General features: G+C 36.6%; 1 protein-coding gene across 1 annotated transcript in view; it reads right to left on the bottom strand.

Moving 5' to 3' along the window:
- Positions 1-1217: 1217 nt before the first annotated feature.
- LOC140166882 (uncharacterized) overlaps positions 1218-23630 on the bottom strand; it is a 107243-nt gene continuing 84830 nt past the window's right edge. The window contains 20 exon segments of the mRNA XM_072190368.1: positions 1218-2266; positions 3847-3960; positions 4614-4724; positions 5454-5570; positions 6345-6452; positions 7194-7342; positions 8541-8754; positions 10153-10272; positions 10884-11000; positions 11581-11817; positions 12900-13016; positions 14377-14505; positions 15684-15800; positions 16913-17026; positions 18025-18141; positions 18991-19104; positions 19777-19890; positions 21348-21455; positions 22297-22410; positions 23104-23217. Coding sequence (XP_072046469.1) covers positions 1731-2266; positions 3847-3960; positions 4614-4724; positions 5454-5570; positions 6345-6452; positions 7194-7342; positions 8541-8754; positions 10153-10272; positions 10884-11000; positions 11581-11817; positions 12900-13016; positions 14377-14505; positions 15684-15800; positions 16913-17026; positions 18025-18141; positions 18991-19104; positions 19777-19890; positions 21348-21455; positions 22297-22410; positions 23104-23217 — 2981 coding nt within the window. The 3' untranslated portion in view covers positions 1218-1730.

Genomic DNA, 23630 nt, shown 5'->3' with positions numbered 1-23630 from the left:
TCAAAGTTTCCCATTCTGACCGCTCATTGGAACGAAATGAAATGACAAGGTCCAAAATAGCAATTGGGAGCAAAATTGGCATAAGCATATATTTACCTTTATATATTTCTTTATTTTAACATATATGCAAACATGAAACAAGCATATTGTGAAAGTATCAAAGGGTTTCTTATGAAATGGCACTTTACTAGTCAATGGCATAAATTATTTTTTCAAACCGAGGCATTGAAATCATGCATTTAGAGAACATTTGCCAAAAATCATCCAAGATGGTCGATATGGCACAAAATCAAAATTGCAGGTGAACTTTTTTTCACAACCAAAAATGTCAATGTTATTGGGTTTAATATGACCAATTAGCAGGTGTATGCAAACAAAATCTTAAGTGTCATTGAAGGTCATTGACTCATTCACAACAATAGAGGTTATCTACTTCACTCATTATGCTCATGTGTGACTTCTAACAAAAGGTGCTGGTTCCGGTAGTATTCTTCATTCAAACCAATTCAATGCATGACCTCGGAGACACCTGCATAACTTTCGCCGGCTATTTTGAAACAGTTATGGTTGCACATTCAGGTACTTCTTTTGAAAGTTCTAAACAAGGTATAGCCAGCAGCAAGTTGTAGATGGTATAGGCCTAAATATAAGAAAACGTTTAGGGTTGAAATCAGGTGAAAAATACATCGAATGAGCACAAAACTTCACATTTATGTTCAGAAAGGTGTCTTCTTAGCATGATTCAAAAGGAGTATGAAAATTCCAAAGGGAAGTTGGTGATTTAATTTGTAACTCGAGATCTACTTGTTCATTTTTTTTTCCTTTTTACAGAGGGTATGATAGAGGTATTACTGACAACTCTGCCAAATTACAGCTCAGTAGGCCACGTTTTTCACCTGAAATTATTGACATGAATATTTTGTGCCATTCTTGAGCAGTGCTGAACTCAGCCACTGGCAATTAAACGCACTGTGGCGATGGACCAATTTTGACTCGCACTTACAGGAAAATGAAATCAGTTGTGTTGCTGTAATTTGCAAGATAGTTACAAAATATAATTGGCAGTCACTTCTCCAATTTTTACAGAAAAATATTGAAAAATAAAAGAATGAGATCAATTTAGAAATGTCTGTGCAAGCAGTGCACAGTTGAGCTCCCTGCATGTCTATGGGAGCGTTCTAATCAAGTTGATGGTTCATTGGTCATCCCTAGATTAAGTTATTACGATAAATCGAATACATTGAAAGTGCTCAAACATGAATGTAGTTCAATTTTGTGCGACTCGCTGTAAGCGATATTTAGTGTCTATGGCGAGTGTAAAATCGCTCACTAGAAATTGAGTTCAGGTGGCAAGCGACAGTGATTGCTCGCCTCAAACAGCAAGGCCTGGATCTCCAAAATTTCCTCATTGTTCAGAGTTATGTCCAGCATATACGAGGCGTGAACATAGAAGTGATAAATAATCACGCTGATCAACAACCATGACAACAAGATGGTTCACCCGTTGGTCATCAAGCGCTTTATGATCACCATCATGTAACCGGAAGTCTGAATGATTAGGAAATTGAGATCAAATTAAAGTGTGAACAATTGTTTTTAATAACCGGCGAATTTTCTGTAACATGACATAACTGTGTAATAAAAACCACATTAAGAAAACAATAATAAAATACATTTCAAAAATATGCTTCATGTGGGTTCAATTGTTCACTATATAATACAGCATTATGTCAACTTGCTTCAATAGTCATATCTGATTCTATGCTTAATCGGCTTAATCTCTCAACGTCCATTCTAGACCTCTGATCAAATCGAGATAACTCCAAGTCACCGTTATTATTAATGTTCCTTATTTGATTATGTAGAGCTGCACTGTTTAATCCTGAATTTGGAGTACTAAATCTGTTCATCGACTGTGCGCCGTTTCTAAGCGGAGATTCGTTCTGAGAGATAGAACGGTTGTTGTGTGAAGGCGAACTGCTTATATTCATAGCAGGTCGGCCAGTTATTGTAAACATCGGTTCCGGTGAATCCGGATACATGTATCCATTTCGCATATCCCAATTGTCACGACCGACTTCTTTCAACAGGTCGTCGCTGGAATTGCGACGCATGCACATAATCCCAAAGCAGAGGATGATAACGACTATGATAATTACACCGACTAAGATTATGATGATGAACAACCAATCTGCGACTCCAGGGATAACTGTTGATCGATTAGCTGTATTAGTTCCTGTATCGTTTTCATTAGGTGAGTCATTACCTGTAAGATTGGGAATAAAAAGAATTTGAAATTCAATGCAAATAACAAAAGGTAGGGTTTCAAGCACAAATCATATTAGTTGGTAATTATTAATATTAGTTTTATTGTAAAGTCTTTAAACACAAAATTGAGAGAAAACAAATCTCAATACTTATATTCATCGAAGCTTTTGGTCATGATTCCTCAAGAAAAACAAATTCAAAGTTAATGCAATATCATAACTGACTGTGCAGAATTTCTATTTTGGTTAATTAGACAGAACATATATCAATTCAATCCATTAAAGGAGGATTTCGTGATCCTAGCATCCTCTTTTTATGACACGTTTCAGTACATATCAACGAAAAAAGCCTATTCCCAAAATTTCAGTTGATTCCGATTTTGCGTTTGCGAGTTATGCATGATTATGTCTATTACACTGCTCCATAGACAATGCGTTGTAATTTCGTTCTGGTGCACCAGAACGAAATTCAAATTTCACGATATCTTAGCTAAACGAATTAATCTGCAAGAGATATTTTGTACATAAACATTATGTAGCCAGAGGTTTCCAGTGATATAAAAATCTCAACTTTTTTTTGAGAAAAGTGGGGGATGAGGCTGTGGATCACGAAATGCCCTTTAAGTAATCTCCTGGAAAGCTGAGAGCAAATGTGCCTATATACAGCCTTATAAACCATTGTCAAAACATGCAACATATTTTATCTTTGTGCATATGTTTTTCTACTGTTACTTTGCAGACTGAGGTAGTATTTTGGTGGTTAGAACACCCATCCTACCCTATTTTTAACTTGAAAACAAAGTTACTGTTTGTGTAAACAGATTCACCACTACCAACTAAAAGCCACAATGTACAATCTTATAATATGAAATTGGTTACTTTTTTTCAAACCTGATTTTTTGGCATATTTATGTTTACCCATGTCCCAACTTGCACCTAAATGGAATCAGCCAAATTTGTTGTATTTGTAGGTCAACTGAGCCAATTTCGACATGAAATTATGACCTCCCATAGAACTGCGTGTTAAATGGCCAAAATAACCAGCAGGGTTCTTTCACTTTACCTTGTTATTTCAGCTCAAAATGGACAGAAACCCTTCCCGATAATTATTAATTACCAGCATTATTTCAGCATTTTGAGTATATAATAACAAATTTAAAATTTGAAGGAAATCATACATTAAGGCTTTAAACGGATTACATTACAGATTAACCAAAAAGTCCTGACTCAGCAATGCCCATATATAACACTATGCCAAATCTACCATTCTGCGTCATAACACATGTGGACCATATTATGCACCTCTGTCATTTTGTTGGCAAGAGCTTGATATTTGACCCCACAATTATTGGCGTCTGCGGTTTACTCATTTATTACTAGTGCTTAGCGCTTGTTATTGGCAGGATGCATGGCACTCATGACACACAAAAACATACTCTTAAGTCAAATTTTGCCAGGTGCAAAGTAAACTAATCCAGAGGTACAGCATTTTGCCTTCCATGGGCGACACACAAACATGGCAGAGTTCAGTTTCTTTCCATTAAAACTCTTTTAATAGTTTGAGTTAATATCTACTTACTTGCTTCACAGTGGACACCATAGTATTCCTTAGTACACAGACATCTATATCCAGCTGGCTGGTCTACACATATGCCATCATGCTGACATGGGTTGCTTTGGCATTCATTCACATCTGAAAACATAAAATATGACATAACAATTAATATTTATTGTATAAGGGCAAGGTTGCCAACTTTTCAGATCATTTTTCATGCACCGCACTTGAAACGTCACAGCCCAAAATTTGCCTCTTCAGAAATCAATTCATGATGGGATTTCAATCTTCATCTTAAAAAAACTATGTTTGCTTGCCCTCAACCGACCCTAATTTTGGATATCAGAAAAAAGTGGTTTTTTTTTCTATTTACTGTACAAAAGAATACCTATATTTGAAAATTCCTGAAAAGTTTTTTTTTTTTTTCCTTCAAATTTTTGCATTCTGAAGATGTAAAAAAATAAATTTTAGAGCTTGTGTTCAACATTTTAGTTGTTTTGTAATGTTAGTTGATTCATTTTGACACCAATATTTTCATTAATTTGAGCCGTCTTAATTAATACAAACAGTAGAGTTTGCTAGTAATTAAAAAAAAGGAAAAAAAAAAAAAGAAATCCCGACCGACCGACCCAATTGTTAAAATTCATTTGAGGGCAAGCAAACAATTTTTTTTCTTAGCCTAAGAAACAGCACATCTTTAAAAGGGATCATGTATCTATTTTTTTGTGTCAAAATGTCTCAACTGTACATCAGAGTCAGCACATCTGTAAGAGGGGGCATGTGTAACTTACCTGTTTCACACCTGCTGCCGCTAAACCCTTCAGCACATAGACACTCCCTTGATCCATCAGATTGTAGATCACATGTGCCATCATTTTCACATCCTAAGCGAGAGCAATCCTCTGAAAAACATTGATAGAGAAATAAATAAAACAATTACTATAAAGATATGAATTTTTCTTAGCAAATAAAGATAAAAATATTTCACTTTGACTGTCCATTATCATGTTATGGATGATAGGGCGATCCAATATTTTGATCAGTGCACATGGGTAACCGCCTAATCCAACCCAATATATTTGTCATTCCTGTGTCGACGCATTCTCCAATTTTTTATCTGCATTTTGCGCCCACAATTTTTGTTTGTCTTAAGTCTTAATTGTAACACATTGGCTGTCCTTTTTTCTTGTTATGTCTATAACTTTTGTATCATTTAATTGATCCCCAATGTGTTTTTTGTTCGGTAAGGGTCTTGATGCATAACTTTACAATAAATCATAATTTCCTGCTTAAAATATTTGCCAAAAGTTATGAACAGAAATTTGAATAGAATAAGATTTTTTGAATAAGATAATTTAGGCACTTGGTTCATTTACTGGTTATCAGTAAAAGCGCTTATTAAATGCTGCTTGTTATGTGATGTTATACATAAAATTTGCATAATTTATCAAAATGGAGAAAAAGTAGCCAGCTGTATTGGCCTCAGCAGTCCACATTTTCACTGGCTTTCTGACATTCCCATCACACCAAATATTTGCAATGGTCAAACAGTCAGTGATCTTCTAAATCAATTGCTTGAAATGCAGAGTAGGTACAAATTTTCATGGGTTTAAGCTTTATTTTCTTCTTACCTTCACCACAGAGTGAGCCAGTCCAGCCTTGTGCACAAGCACAAACAAACCCAATTCCTGTAGTCACTTCAAAACATGCTCCATTATTCTTACAAGGAGAACTGTTACAAGGACCCTCTGAAAATAACAACAGACAAAATAATTAATTCTGAGAAATAAAAAGAATACTTATACGAACCACTGAAAATGCACATGTTTATGTTTAAAAGTTAGGTGTAGTTAAATTTCTCCATTTAATACATGAAATGCATAATCGGAAGAGTGTAACACCATAAATAGTCGTCGGGTGCATTATATAGCGACGGATGTCAAAGCCAGGGTGTTTTACATAGTGACGGATGTTGATCGCAAATTTATCAAAAAATGGGCATCTGGAAAACGTTGAGTAGGTAAATTGTATTGGGCATAGATTACAAACTTGCCATTAATATTCAGCAATTCATGTGTCTAATAAAAGTAGACCCTTGAAAGATATTTTCAAAATGTTAAAATGTAGTAATATCAAACATCCCTCACTATGTCTTGCGCGATTATTTTGAGATCTCAACATCTCACTATGGATTTTACCGTAAAGTGCAGATCCGTCACTATGTAATGCACCGGACGAAGTGTTTCTTAGTCAAAACTAGAAAGTGAACAAACAAGACTTGATACCATATTCTGTTAACCTCGAGTTTGTTAGTGATGTACATTGTATGTGCAGATTTTGCTGTTCGCAGTATGTGTATTCACTAATCCCTTTGAGTGTACATACAAGGGCAATTTGTTGGTACACTTGCAGTGCAACCACGTAACATTACTGACATCACTACCAAGCTAGAGGTGAAACAATGTGTACTTTATGGTCTTGCAAGTAACATTCTTTAAAAGTAACAGAGAAGCAAACCTTACCTATTTCACATCTGTTGCCATGGAAACCAAGAGGACATGAACATGTGTATCCTGTTGCTGCTAGGCGACATCTGCCACCGTTGAAACATGGTGATGGTGTGCAGGGATCTGTGATGGATGTGAAGGATATACAATAGATGTTTTAAAGTAGGTGTGTGAATTAAAAGCTAGAATGATGGGCAAAATTTGGGGTAAACCTGTCTTTACAGGCCAGAGTACCAAAGCGATTAGGCCAGACTCCACCATGTAATCACAGTAATGTTACCGCGGGGGAGGGGGTGGCTACATCTCCTCCACTGTGAGTCTGTTACCTTCCTAGCATTGAATAAGCCCAGTACCTGTTGGTACACTTGAGTGGGGAGAGGCAATAGGGGTGAAGAGCCTTCCCCATTTGCACAACACCATGACGCTGCAGGATTTGAACCCATTACCTAGAGCTACCTTGCGAATATCAGCGGAAGTCTTTGATGGCTTATAATTTTGGGACCTTAACGTAAGTTTGAAAGTGCATTTATCAACCTTTGTATCTTTTTATATGATTTCAGTATCTAGTTATTCCAAACAATTTTTAAACGTCTTCACGATTTGAAAATTGGTTGAACAGAATAACACTATGCATGTGGGCATTTACTATAGCATGCCTCCAACTCCCTCAATAAATTTTAGAAGAGAGAGGGTAGAGGGCTGAAATTAATTATCTCTGCTGCCACCTCAGCAAAATAGGGTTAGGGTTTAGGGTTAGGATTAGGATTAAGAGATTAGGGTTAGGGCAATTATAAGGATTGGTTTATGGTTTGGGTGGTAGAAGTTGTAATAAAGTTGCTCTGAATATTATATTATAGGTCTTACCTGGTCCACCACCAATCTCCATCATCGTCAAGGAGAAGCCACGCCCAACCAGGACTGCATCTGTTGAGAGCACCATGACTAGCTCAGATCCTGTGGTTTCAAATTCTGTATCACTTGTGTCTCCTGTTCCACTGATAACCCATGCAATACTGAGGTTTAGGGAAAAACAAGATTGATTAATATCAAATTTATGAATTTTTTTTCTCCAAAAATTTGGGAAAAGTGCTAACTTTTCATTGTTTGTAGTAAAAGTTTTGATTGTTTTCCTTTTTTTCCATATTAGCTTTGTTTTGAATAGGAGCAATTTCAAGTCCAAGCCATTACATTTTTTTTGGGGTGTTTTGTGTGTGTGTCAAATTCAGTGTATTCAGTCAGCTTTCACAACACAAATATATCTGTTTATTTAGTAATTGGTTGAGAGCCAGTCATAAACAACATTCATGCCCTGCTGCAGGTTGAAACATTTTTTAAGACTGTTACATCATGAAATATGATCATCAAATATCCAGGTATGGAGGAATGGGGTTCATAAATTGAACTGAGGGCATGAATCTTACTTTATGCTGTTAACAAATAGACAATAGATCATGTCCCAATTCTATTAATGAACCCCTAAATTACCCTATTGCTTGCTGATTCTTAATGATGTAATCAGAAAAATTAATCCTCTTAGTAACCATTTTAACCCCCTGGGCACTACTGTCTTTCTTAAAATGCCTCTGATTGGTTAATGACATGATATAATCATCTGAGCAACCAATCAAAATAGAGCTTTTAGATCTCTTGACAATTTTAACCTTAATCCCCTTCAGGCCTACTGACTATTCTTATCCATATCTCTGATTGGCTCAATACATAAACAGCCCTCTCTGTAAACCAATCAAAATAGTTCTTAGAGGCTGATAATTAGGCTGGTATGGTGCCCATGGGTTAAAGGCTTAATGTTCGATTTCCTTCAAATTTTAAATTTGTCATATTATTATACTCAAAATGCTGAAATAATACTAGTAATAATGATCGGGAATGGTTTCTGTCCATTTTGAGCTGAAATAACGAGGTAACGTGAAAGAAACACTGCTTGTTATTTTGGCCGTTTAACACGCAGTTCTATGGGCGGACATAAAGTCATAATTTCTTGAATTATGACTTTATGTCGACTTTGCTCTGTTTACCTACAAACAACACATTTGGCTGATTCCATTTAGGTGCAAGTTGTGACATGTGTAAACATTACAAATATGCCAAAAAATCTGGTTTGAAAAAAATTAACCAAATTCATATTAGGCCTATAAGATCGTACATTATGACTTTAACAAAAGACAAGATGACTTCTATAGCATTACCAACCTATTTGATAGATCCCTGCTGTCATACACCTCAATGACATCTGAATCAGTTTGTGTGTGTACATCATCAACAATGACACGGATTGTTGCATTAGTTGCTACGGTGACATGCCACAGACAATATAAATTGTTGGCATAATTATTGGGATGATCAGGTGACTTGATTTCAATGCTGCCACTAGCTGGGATCACTAGATTACCACCACAGTCAGTTTCTAGGAACAACAAAAATGATAAAAACAATAAGTCATCATTATGGAAGTATGACCTGGAAAAATTGACACCCAATTGTTATGGAATATACTGGTGAAGTAATGTAATAATAGATCAACTGCCATACCAATAGGTGAAAACAATTTTGAATATAGCGCGCTGCACTACATGCAGGTTGCACTCATCACCTGTGTATGTCTGCAATCATAGATTGAAAACAATACTGGTCTTTTCAAAGATACTAATCTTACAGGTGTGAGTGATCAGCATGATATGGTTCAATGCAGAGGAACTGTGTGAATGTACCAGTGCAGCGTGGTATACTCAAAAATTGTTTTCACCTATTGCTATGGTATATAATCTGATTATTACATCACTCCGCCAGCAATAAATAACATACTCATGCACTAGATTAATAAGATACTGCCAAAAATTATTTAATTTAATTGGTAAAGCTACATGTTTATACCTTAGCAACCAGGATAATCAGCTGCAAATACCTTATCAATGAGAATTTCAGGTTAGCATAAGTTTTTTCACAAAATCAACTTGTCAAAACTGCAGGTAATAGAGGTTGTGCGTGAAATTATTGATTGGCTCCAAACGATTTGAACCAATGTCCTTCACCGTAATCATGGCACAGTGCAGTCCATTCAATCAAATGTTGTCATCAACCTATTTGATCGTAGTGCAGGGTTATGTGTGTGAGACGAACTGTCGCAGTAGATTACAATCATGCTTTTGTTGAATGCATTTGAGTAGTCCACCATATTTACGGTACGATACGTCATATGCACAACCTCTATTGAACATGCATCACAACACATATTAGTGACAGTAACATCGATATCATGGGGGTATCATTTTCCTAATTATATTAACATGATGCACTAAGTCAATTGAAAATGCTATCATCTTGGTGTAAAGGCTGCATTGTAAGAGGAGTCACAAATTAGACTTTAAAATAAATTAAAAAGTTATTGATGAAATTAAAAAATTGTAAACAATATACAATCGAGGTTGGATCAAATACAGCTGATGAAAAATGTGTTCATTCAATTGAATTTTCTAGTATTCACTGTCGTAGTGCACATTAGAATATGACCATTGCTAGGTCAACTGGCTCAAGCTTTCTTTGTTACGAACCACTGATCGAAATGATCACAACACAAAGTCTATGGCATATCAAAATTTGGAACAGGTGTATGAGCCCAGGCTTGAACCAGTACCGTGCACTACGACAACGAATAGAGGGACCCTTCATAAAGTTACATCTAGTAAAAGGGTATTCATAACTTGCAAATGGATACTCAAGTTAAAAAGAGTTAAAAGTTTAGTGAAATGGACCCCTGGAATCCAGAAGATAGTGATTTTTGATAACACAATGAATGACTTCTTACCGATTTCACAATCAGATCCACTGTATTCAGCAAGGCACCTGCACTCATAGTAATCATTTGTGTTCTTACATGTACCAAGATGTTGACAAGGTTGGCTGGCACAGTGATCAACCAAGATAACTGCCAGGAGAAAAAAATTAACATGAAGTATTATGGTTAATATACAAATTACTTGGATCATGAAAAGGAACAAAATGCTCATGGCATGGCTTTCAAATGGGATGATCACATTGTATCAGTATTCTATTATTAACCTTTATATAACAATGGCATTGACTTAAGCCATTGAATATTTTGTACAATACAACAGTTGGAAAAGAATTTATTTTGTATCGTTAAATAAAACAAATATTGCCTGCCTATGTTTGTACAATGGTAAAAATATATCACTCTGTCAAATTTGGAATGTTTATTTTTCATAATTTGACATTGAGCTATATTTTCCCAATTGCCAGGCATTCAATATTTGTATACTATAATAAACTTGCAGTTTTCCTTAGAATGTGACTTGTTCCCACAAAACAAACCTGGTAAAAAGCAACACTTTTGTATACATTTTCCTGAGTCTAAATGCAGGATTTCTCATGTAACATTAATTTTTCCTTTCTACCAAAAATTCAAGTTTTCCTTTAAAATTCTTTTGCCGTCCAAAAGTTTTATCTTCATTTCCTTACAAGTTTCTAGAGGACATTTTGCAAGTTTCTCCTTGCCCTATCTTTTCGTTATCTTACCTTCCTCACAGTTCATTCCAGTATACATATCAGTACAAAAACACATGTAATCTTCATTTATATTCACGCATGTGGCTCCATTCTCACAGGGTGCACTAGTACATGGACCAGCTTCAACTATATGAAAAATTAAAAAGAGGAGAAATAATAATTTCACAAGCTCAACACACCAACACCAACACCAACAAAATGTTTTGAGACAACTATGGTAATTGCGTGAATGTGCAAATATGGTAATTGTGCAAATGTGAATTGTTACATCGCATAGGATGTTCACACGTGAAAGTCATTTATACTGTATAATCCCTCACTACGTCACACCCAGAGGGCATTGATGGATATCACTATAGTGCGTCTCATCTCAATTTAGTAATGTCATGTTGGATTTCGCAGTGGGAGATTGGTACGTTTATGTGGTTGTGTCACCAGCGTATGGAAAAATCACACTTCTACGTGTGTGTATATGCCCCACAGGATTAGGTTAGCGCACACGATTCGAATCTGCCACTGCAATATCCAATATGGCATTACTCTCAACTTGAGACAAGACAGACTATAACCTCTTGTGTTTGTGCGGATATCATCTACCAACGAATTTGATGGGGATGCACAAATATTGTGTTTATAAATATTTGTTTAATAACAACACTATCATATAATTTATTCTGTCTTCATGTCTGCACATACAGCTACTTACAATTTTCACAATTCACTCCACTCCACTGATCAGGACATCGGCATTCATACTCAGTGTCGGATGTATCCCTACACTCTCCACCATTAAGACATGGATTATTGGTACACGGTGGCACATCAGCTGTTTCACAAGTAGCACCTCTCCAACCTTCAGCACATTGACACTGATAACTAGACAGATCTGGTTCTTGCTCGCATTGACCGTTATTTAAACACGGATTTGGGTAGCAAGGATCAGCTGTGAATATAAGATACACAAAAATGTACAGTCAAACAAACCTTTCCACTAGTCCAACAAAAATTGCAGCACCATTGTTTCTAGAGAAAAACATCTGCTACAAACTGATTACTATACTTGAGGCTTGTTTAGGCTATTTCATTTAAAATCCACACTACCCCTGTGGAAGATTTTGGAAATATCTTCCACAGAGGGAGTATGAGTTTCAAATATAATAGACAGTTGAGTAACTTCCATTTGAAATACTCACTCCAGCTACAGAAAATATAGGTAAAACCATAATACAGAGGAGTATGGGTTTCAAAATGATAATCCTAACCAATTACATTTGAAAAACATACTTCCCTTGTGTTAGATATTTCCATAATCTTCCACAGGGGTCATGTGGGTTCCAACTGGAATAGCCCATTTTTGCAGCTCACAAAATTTGAAGAATTCTGTTTCAGTTGTAGTCACATTTTTGTCATGCTGTTAGGATTGCAATCTAAGGTGCATAATTTGGCAACCCCCTGATCAATCACACATCTTGTTAATTCAGCCTTGACGTAGGCGCATAATTATAAAAGTAAAAAATAAAGACACTAGTCCGCATGTGACGACCCTGTCAATCAACCTCCCCATGGCCTGTGATTGGTTGGTAGCATGTAAAATGGGAGTTATTCACCTGGTGCTTTCTTAAGAGAATGTCAGAAAATGGCACATGACGTTGGTACTTTAACCTTTACAAGGCAAAAACAACTTTTCTAGGCATTGTTGACATGGTGCCTTCAGGGAAAAAGTTTCCTATTACTAAGACCTAACTTTTGAGACGGTTTGTTTATTTGATGGTGAAAAACTAACCATATGGATGCTTTTATCTACTGCTTTCAGAAATGTCAGCCATCACGATAAATTGTAAACAAACCATATCTGAGTTTGATTGACAGGTGCTGCAAAATGCCAACTAGATTCTTTAACTCTTTTTATTATAATAATATTATCTTCAGCATCATTAGGCAGAGGATTATGCTTTGTCTTTGCCCTCTTTGACAATTAACCCCTGACTCGCCCCTGGTTATCATGAATCTATTTAATATTCTCACCTGTTTCACATGTCTCTCCCTGCCATCCTTCATCACATATACACACATAGTCAGATAGATCATCTCTTATTAGACATGTGCCATCGTTGAGACAAGGACTAGGGTAGCAAGGATCAGCTGTTATAACAAGAAAGACATGATATTAGTAATTGGGTGAACCCTATGAATGGGTAGTCTGTCTCATAGTCTCAATTCCATTTCTGAGTAATGGACACAGTGGGACATCATGAGCAGTAAACCGGCTCTGTGAAATATCCAGTGTATTTTTCCTATGCTCAGCGACCTTATCACTAAGTAAATAATTGTAATAACCTTGCTCACCAATCAGTAAAGCATATTATAATCATGTGATGGCTGGTAGCCAACTGCAAACATGCTTAGAAAAAAGGCTAAAAAAAGTCTTGGCAGCCAATGTCTCATTCAAAGATTAGATGGGCTAAATAGTCCTTGTCATGTGGGGCAGGATTAAGGCATACAAACGAAGGTATGAGATATTAGGAATTCTTAGTCAGTGGGAGTGGTCTAGTTCGTAAACACATTTTTGATTGGACAATCGCAAGATTTGGTGCCGTTTATCAGGCCGTAGCGACCCCACGTCATCATGCGTCTTGATAATGCCTTACACGCTTGTAGAGGTGCTTGGCGTATGTATTGCGCTGTAATCGTGAGACTAGTGCGGAATACGACGCGCTAGCAGTACAGCGCAGCAGAATACGTGAAGTTGTAAACAAGTTTCGTTCATTTTATCATGAGGAGAGTTTTTATGACGGTAACTTAGTTTTTGCTTTAAAAAAATTGTTTACAGTTATTGAAATAATATTTAACTGACTAAGAATGAGAATAAGCGATAGAATTTTTTATTTTGCCTATCCTCTCCCTATGATAGGCGACAGGCAGGTCCAATATTTTTATCGTAGTGGATACGGCTGCGCCGGCATCCACTACTCAAAATATTGGACCTGCCTGTCGCCTATCACACGGTAGAGGATAGGCAAAATAAAAATTCCTATCGCTTATTCTCTAATTATTTCCTAGCCTCTTAACCACAGGTTGGTGGGCTGCAATAGCTATTCAAGACACATGGTATGTAAGGGATAAACTGCATATGAGATGTGGGTGTAAGTGGCATTAATGTTCACTTGCATGAACAACAAGAATTCAACCAAAAGTTCAATATCAACACAGCAATTACACAAATGCAAACAAGTATAAAGCTGTCATTAAGAATAGCTCTATAATGCAAGTGGGTGTGTGGTGTGTGTGTGGGAAGGGGAAGCTAGCCTTCACTTAAAGTGCTGGCATACTCACACACGCACTTAAAGATGCCATATAGGTGCACACACAAAACCGCTGCCACAACACGTTTATGTCATTGCCACATCAGGGTGAAATATGGTATAGATAGGAAGAATGTGGTGATGGTTCTATAAAGAGTAATGTAAAGTAGGTGCAACTTTCCTTTAGAAATGCTACCTACCAATTGCCCTACCTATAGCACAATTTGTACCCAGCCACTCTTCAGTACACTGACACTGATATCCGGATAAATCTGCTTGTTGCTGGCACACACCATCATTAAAACATGGGTTAGGATAGCATGGATCAACTGTGAACAAACAGGTAATAAACAAGTTAATAAAGAAAAGGATATATTAATGTCCTAGGTATATTCAATTTTTGTTCATATCAGTATTGATGGTGGAAAGTACTCTATTTTCTACTTTTACTGCAACTTTGATGGGAAAGAGAAAAGGTGTGCTTATTTTGAGATACAAACTATTTGGATAAAATCATTGAAGTTACAAATTGATTCACTGCAGACTGCTGCCTTAATCTTCCCCTGAACATTATTGGCCTACCACACACTGTCATCGCCTCGATATCTTCATGGCAGAAATCGCCATGGTAGGCTGAATCCACAGCCACGCATGGCAATTTTGTTCCGACCTTTGAGACGCATAATGAGCCGAGGGACATCCGACTAAGGCTACTGACAATAGCCTGGTAATTGACCTCGCTGTGTGTGAGTGAGCATGTATACGCCATGCTAAGGGCAATGGTCATCTACTTTTAGACTGCCACCCCGAGAGTGAGTGCAGCTAGCCTACGCTGCGCTATAGTTCGGCACATATAAAATCAGAATATTTTGTCAGTTTTTGAGTTCAAGGCGAACGCTTCTTTCTCAAGGCGCTAACTAACGACTATCATATCCGTTGAACACATATATTCAAGTGCAAGGAACAAAATCTGGCTTCTTTAGACTAAATCAATTACGGGAGATATTCATCATTTTCTACCCCGGTATCCAAAGATTTATCGTCTGAATATCAAATCGTGCATAGCACATTCACGTGATCGATCCCGGGTATTCATTTCAGTGTCTCATCTGCTGTATGATGTAATTATTAACCGGGCGATGTCGGTGTGTATAAGTGACATAATTATAATGGAAAAAAAACCAGTCTATAGTATCAAGACTGTGTCCATGATCCTGTACCCATTTGATTTCTTTTAAAGGAAGAAAAGGAAAAGAAGTTTGAAACATTTGAAAGTTCAGAAATTTTTTGGTTGTGGGCATCCAACACAAGAAATGGGGCATACAACACAAGAAATGGGGCACACACAGCCTTCTCAAACCATAGAATGATATAATACAGACTGATCCAGTTCCCCATTTGATATTTTATTTCACTAAGGCTTGTATCAAAAACAAAACTACTGAAGTATGCATGAGTATTCATTCATATTTATGATGCACTTTAAGTTAGTCAAATCCATTCTTACCTGTATCACAAATAGTACCAGCCCAACCTTCTATACAATCACAGAAGAAACTTTCCATATCTGTCCTAGCAAAGCATACTCCACTATTTGCACAGGGGTTAGAATCACATGGAGACACTGAAATGGAACAATAATCATCAGTTCAGAGGTGAGTTGTGTTTATTTGTTTGTCATGATTCTTCTCAATGGGAAACTCAGTAGATTTAGTCAAAGCTATAATTTGCCAAGCTGGTAAACCAGTCAAACTTAACGTCTAAGATTATCAAAGATATAATAGGTTGCATAATAGGTATACAAAACAATTAATTGCTTTTGCTCTAAGCTTTTTTACTTTTTACCAGAGACAAGAAATTATTTCTTGGCTCCTATTAGACATTAAACTTGAGGCACAAAAGTGCACAATTACTCCTTTGTTTCTACTCATCTCCCTTCAGCTTTTTAAAGCTATTTTGTAACATTTGATGATACAAATGCATTCAATATTGTTGAAATTCTGATTTTTACATGATTGTAATATATTTTAGTAAGATAATATACTCTGCTTTAGGTGCTGTAGTTGTGATGATTTGGAATAATACGACAGAGTAATTATTAAGATATCAACTGTTATGCTAAGCAAGCAGGAATTTATTGCTGTTTAGGACTGCAATGTCAGAGTTATGATTAAGGTTAGGGTTAATTATGGATAGGTCTACGCTCTTCTGAAAATAAGCAGACTGACCATGGTTTAGGGTTAGGTTTCAGATTAAGAGATAAGGGTTAGGGTTATAATTATGGTTGGGATATGTGGTGACTAGTGTTGGGCGACTCTGTCGACTAAAGTCGGAGTCGCGACTGTTTACACCATTTGGCAACTCTACTTTTGCTATCAAAGTCGACTTTTTACAAGCTTATAAACTGCCTATTTTATGCCTTTAATTTCTCCATTGTCTTAAAAAATAACAAAGAAAAATGTCCAGAATCTTCAAAGTAAAGAACATTTTGTTGCATTCAATTTTTAACGTTATTTATTATACATGTTTGGTGACAGCTAAGTTCCGTATGCATTGCTTTCATCTGTTTTAACAACAATCCAACCTTCAAATTTTATGATCTGCCAAAGTCGCTGACTCAGTCGAAGTTGCGACTTTCAAGCTTCCGACTAGTCGACTTCAGAAAAGTGCATGTCGCCCAACACTAGTGGTGACCACTAATCTAAAGCTGCTTTGAAAATAAACTGACAGACTCACCTCTTTCCTGACAGCGCTGACCTTTCCAATCTAGCTTACAAATACAGGTGAATCCATCGATTCCATTGAGACACACCCCATCATTATTACATGGATCACTACCACATGGGTTGTCTGAAATAGCAATTTAAAAATGGGCTATTCCAGTTAAAATCCATCCACTCCCTATAGACCTTAATCTCTCACAGAGGGGGTGTAGATTTCAAATGGAGTCAGCAATTCAAGTAACCCCATTTGAAATTCACAGTCCTTGTGTGAGAGATTCAGGTCATGTCTTCCATAGAGGGTGTATGGATTTCAAATGGAATCGTCTAATTACACATTTTCAGCATCTTTTATGACCAGGGGTGGTAGGGTGATAGGTTGCACCTATCAAAGTACTTTCAGGTGAAATTGGAATGAAAAGAAAGACAATTCCTGTAACATTAGCCCTGCCTGAAAAATGCATTCTCCTCTAAACAGGATAAAATTATCAATAAGAATGGCCCACTGGTCTAACAGTTAGGGCATTCAAATAAGTGCCAACATGTTGCATTTTTGGGTAAGACACTTTATCTTACTTGTTTCACTCCAACCAGGTGTAAAATGGGGATCTGCTAGTAGGTAGTCATATAGGCACTGCAATAATAGAACTGCTACAACACGGGTAGTTTCGAGATATCCTGGCTGATGCGTTGGTGTTTTTTGTTTCACACGCACCTGTCCAAGCTAGTGGTATGTCTGTATGTCATTTGTGAATGGGGGCACAATGGTCATTCACAAAGGACATATTACTGGTGTGTATATGTGCGTGACAATCAAAGAATATCAACTCAGTAGACAGGATGTCTTGAAACTTGCTCATTTTGTGGTAGCGGGTCACAATTATTGGAGGCAGTGAAATAAATCTAAAAAGAGATTTGATGTTCATTCAGTTACAGATCTGAGGCAATAACTAATTGCCTTCATTTATTTATTTAATGATTGGGCTTGTTTTCCCATTAATTGGAACATCCAGGCTGATCGAGTATGTGCACGAATATTCATTGCTAGTCCAGAATACAAAACCTTGCAAACAATTTCCCGCTTGGTAAACTGCATTTTATCATACCCTCATTCACAAATCCACTTACCATACTGACATTGCGGTCCTTGGAATACAGGAGGACAAACACAATTATACTCAGTGTTACTTTCTATGATACAGATGCCATCATTCATGCATGGGTTAGTGAAGCATGGTCCAACAACTGGAAAAAAGAATGTTATATGAGAAACTAGTCACTTATCTGCAACCATTCAGCTATGATGCCTTTTTTTGCAATGCTGTGAATTGGATTTGATACTTGATTCTAGTCATATTAAACAAGTTGCACAGAGATTCCCTGATCGTGTAGAAGCAGGCCGTTGCAACTCATATGCTAGCGCAATACAAAAAGGTGGCGACAGCGTCGGCTTTCCCTGTGTATTACCCTGCACTAACATGGCGTCCAATGGCGTCTCCCGGGCGGGGCCATTTTGGAAAAGTGAAGAAAAATGCTGCTGCCACCACGATAGTACTAAAATCTACGTAAAAAAAATATGCGTAGTGCTGTGGAGACTTAGTTTTACATGACGTCACGAATATGCTAATTAAAGAAAAATGCTGCTGCCATCTACGGCCACATGTTGCAAGCGTGACGATCGCCTGGCCTCACGTCGACGAACGGAGTTTCAATTCCATCGCACTACGTGCTCTATATACTTATTCCATGGTAGAAGTAGAAAAATGACCAATTTAATAAATATTTTCCTAAAATACCACATGGGTTGTGCTAAGATAAATGCTGTTAATTAACTACTCAAACAATCTGCTCAAAGTCTGCAAAAATATTAAGCTCCACTCAGTTGGCAAATATTAATAACAAGTATGTACTACTTCTAAAAAAATTATTTGTTTGACACCTCAGTGTAAATAATCTTGAAGCCTGTACCATCTTGCTTTTGTTTTAATCCTCATTTATGATGAAATAGTTCAAGCTTAGCAACTTAATTAGTTCCTGAATAATTGCCAAATTGGGACACGATCTACTTGGTGTATGACAGTGTAACAAACTTACCAACTTGACAATAAGTTCCAGAAAATCCCACTGGGCAGTCACATGTGTACTCTGTGTCGGTTCCTCTGCATACTCCATTGTTTTGGCATGGGTTACTGTTACATGGATGCAAACCTGCAAAATATTGTAAACATAATCAGTAATTCAAATAATTATATTATCATTATCTATCCGAGGCTGAGCGGTGTCTACGTACACATTTCAGGTGTTAAAACAATGTGAAAAAATTGTACTGTAAGTAATATAGTAAAGTCTTAGTGGTGTTATGTTTTCTACATATTCATTTTTTTTTTGGCCTAACCATCATTTTTCAAATTTTTAATTCCATTTATATATGTCGCCTTTTCTTCTTTTAAATTTGAAAACAAAATGCAAATTTAACTGTATCTTTCATTTTCCCTGTGCAATAGCACACTATCCAATCTTGCCATGTCCAAATATGGCGGCCATTGTTCACATAATGCATAACATGTTACGTAACACGTTCATTGTAATGCCGACTTTTAGATACGTAACAAGACGCGGCTATTATACTTTTTCAATAACCTGCATTTTTGTTTGCGTATTTAAACGTTATTATCTGTGATTGTTTCAAACACATCCCATATATTTATTAAATTTATGGATCATATTTGACCACTTTACCTTTTGCACATACAACAGTATATCTCATAAGTCATGTATGACCATCTTGCACGTAATATACATTAGAGTCAGGGTTCATGATCAAAGCATGTACCAAAACACATACAATTTTGATACAAATTGTGTGTCCATAAATTTTACCTTGTTGGCAGTTCTCGCCAATAAATCCTTCAGCACATACACATGAGTAGCCATCAGCGGTAACTATACAGGTTGCACCAAATTGACATGGATCGCTGTGACAAGCTGTGATTTCTGTAAGAATTCAAAAACATAAAAAAATTATTTACAATTTTATATGTTGTTTTTTGTCACTGAAAATCTGAAACTGAAAAGTAAATGATCTAATATTCATACACCCTTAGAACCACACAGCCAATCAAAAAAAAACTTTTAAAGAAATACAGAGTGTATAAACCACTTGACATGTGACGCGGTTGCCCGGCAGTATGCACATTAATTATGGCAATTTCAATTGTTCTTTGCCCTGCAATGTGTGTGCAAATCGTAGTTTGCTCAGGGCACATGCATTTTAAATCACCCACCACATTTCATATATTGTAGTACAAGAAAGCCATTGAAGAGTGTAGCAGTTCGTTCAAGCATATTGATAGACCAGTCCCTCGCCTTTGTTGATAAACAATGATATTAAGTGGTCTATTATATTGTATAATTTCACTGAAACTCAAAGTATATTCATACCTTTAAACCACATAGGCAATAAAAAAAAGCTGTTAGAACAATACAGCAGTCAAGTTAGCTCAATCGATAAGGCGTTCGACTATGGTGCGAGATGTTACGGGTTCGAACCCTGGCGGTGCCTATTACGCTCTCGTGAAAAATTGAGTTAGCTTGAAATTCCCTTGGACAAGGAATTTACTGCTAATTGTCTCGTTGTAACCCGTACGAAACTCGGGGAGCTGATCCTGGTTGCGATGGCTATTTGTGGAATGTCTAGGGTGTGCGCTCTTGAAGCAGCAAAGTCCCTGAATAGTTAAAATGGTTTATGGAATGATGTTGGGCCGTAGTGGTCAGCGACAACCTGTAAAGTGTGCTGAGGCTTGTGGATCAACGTTTAGGCGTTGTGCCTGTGCGTAGCGCACTATAAATCACTACGCTTTTTTTTTTAATACAAGTGCATAATATTGTATAATTTCACTTGCAGGTAGTTTGGTGTACTACATTCTTTGCATTCTTGTCTTACAGGATTGATTTATTTTTCTTGAAGATGGGTGTATTGATATTGGTTTAATTTTCCAACATTTTTTGTATTTTGTTTGTTACAAACATAGCAGAAATTCCAGAAATTATTTGTTCTGTATAAAATAGGTTAATAAATGCAGATCCCGTGTTGCTTGAGAGATTGGACACAATGTACTTGTGCTGAATGTTGATACATCCAATGCACTCCCTCTCCCCCTGTGCATTGGATGCATTAACATCTCAGTGTGTGTGCATTATTGAGTCCAAAATTGGTGAGTGTGTACATTTGTATGTTTGCTTGTACTTTCAAATACTTTAGTGACAATATTGTTATAAAAATAGCAAAAAATCACAGAACTTGTACTGAGATGTTGATGCACCTAATGCACTCCAACCTTTGGGGTTCGATGCGTTAGGTGCATCAACATCTTAGTATGTGTGCATTATTTTGTACAATTTCACTCCCAGCAAGTGATATGCATTTATTAACCTATGAAACTGACACTAACCTTCTTGACAGTTGGTACCCATCCATTCGTCAGAACAAAAGCACTCATAGGTATTCCCCCTGACAGAACAAAACCCTCCATTGTGGCAAGGGTTGGTTGTACAAGGAGCTGGCAACAAAGAAAATAAATGTCTTGGTTAGTTTATTAAGGATTCAATCATGTTTCACCATTGTTCATCTCCATTTAAACAAGATGTGTCCGCATCGTCTTCGCGGTATACTTCATGAGGGCTGCTTCCTCCAAAATAATAAATTCAACATGTAAATTTATATATGCACAGAATTTCCAGGCATGAAAAATTTTGAACACTCACACGTAACGTGTATGCACACTTCCCTTAACTGGGTTCGCGTTCAAGTGTGGATTCATCACCGATTAACAATGGTTGGTTCTTGTACAAAGATATAGGAAGAGTAGTTGAACAGATATTATGCAACTCTACCTATATCTTTGTACAGGTGCCAAGCATTGTTAACCGGTGATGAATTCACACTTTTAAAAGGAACTTCTGTGCGTAGTACACGCTTACATGTTTAATTCATTATTTCGGAGGAAGCAGCTAAACATTTCCGTTTTAATTAGTTTTATTATAATATCGACAGAGAAATGAGCGATCTATTTCTACTAGTGTTGAACATTCCTCATGAAATAATCATGTGAATTAGATGACTTTTAGCTTTTTTTCGTTATTGAAAGGGATTTAATCATGTTTCACCATTGTTCATCACTGTTTAACAGCGCGAAGCTGCCCTTGCAAAGTAAACCACAAATGAACAACGGTGAAACATGATTGAATCCCTAAGTGAAACATATTCAATTATTCATACACAGTATTATTATTCATGAGACAATGAATCAAACACATGCATTTGAATCTGTATTAATTTTTGTAAAAAATATATAATATCTACTGTTAGGTGCTAACTTCTACCAATTTCAGACTACTTACAGTTTTCACAGTTTGCACCAATCCAACCCACAGTACATTCACATCTATATCTGGTGTATAAATTCACACAATTTCCTCCGTGTTGACATGGTGAGCTTTCACATGGATTCAATTCTACAGGCAATATATAGGAAACACAAATAAGTTTTGCAATTATATAGATTATTCATATTTAACAATATTATGATTAAGTCTGTACAGCCAATCATGAAAGTTAAAGCCATATTGCAACATTTGCTAAGAAGGAAGCCCTCAATGTTTTTCAAATTACCGATTTTTACATGATTGTAATGTACTTAATTTAGTAAATCAACATACCCAGCAAACATCAAGGCTTTAGGTACAGTAGTTGTGACAAAATATGAAATTTTGAATAAAACGAAGGAGTACTTTGTTAATTAAACAACGGAGTAGTTTGTTTAACGAGTACTTCGTCTATTTATTATGATTGTTTATAACACTGTACATACATTTTGTGCGGGAAGATCATAACACATCAAAAGGATCAACCTCAGTCACGCTCCACAGAGTGACACACATTGGTGACATATGCGCAGGTAATTTCCTTTGTTTTGCCTCATCTGTTCGGGTCAAAATTAAAGGGGATGTATCTGACAGTGAAAGCAAAAATTTTGCGAAAAAGAAAATAATACAATTCTATTTCTTATGAAAATGTTACAATTTGGCTTTTAAAAAATCCAAAAGGGTGAGAATAGCCCCCTGCATAATACAATGATTAACCTGCCATCTTGAATGATCACACATAGGACCAATATAGTGTACCTTTGGTATTTATCTATGACCTACCTATTTCACATCTAGGTCCTTCATATTGGTAAGGACATTGACATTCATATCCATTAGTCCCTACATTGACACACAAAGCATCATGAAGACAAGGTGAAGAGTCACAGGGTGGTCCTGAAATATTAAAAGAATTATATAGTTGTAACATCATTACTTGCAACACTTGGTATAAGCTTTACATAGCAAATCCCTCAAAAAAACTTAAATACTTTACTGCAATTTGCGGTATTTTAATCTTTAAAATTTACTGGAGATCAAAACAGATCAGTAAATGCAGTCATTTTCCACATCTTGACAGGTCCTACGATCATTTCCCAGTGATGCACAGGTTATTTTCAACTACAATAAAAATTTCATTTGAATGAACACAGCTGCCAACAGCTGTACGTGATCCGACCGCGATTGTATGTTACGTATTTCAACGCAAACGCACAACCGTAGATACGATAATGAAAATACTAACAAATTATGAGTGAATTGGCATGGTTTGATTCCCTTCCGTGTTATGCACACACAGGCATTCATCA

The sequence above is a fragment of the Amphiura filiformis genome, chromosome 12 (genome assembly GCF_039555335.1).
Source record: "Amphiura filiformis chromosome 12, Afil_fr2py, whole genome shotgun sequence".
NCBI classification, from domain to species: Eukaryota; Metazoa; Echinodermata; class Ophiuroidea; order Amphilepidida; family Amphiuridae; genus Amphiura; species Amphiura filiformis.
The sequence above is the reverse complement of the archived record's forward strand: the minus strand, read 5'-3'. Positions and strand labels throughout refer to the sequence as shown.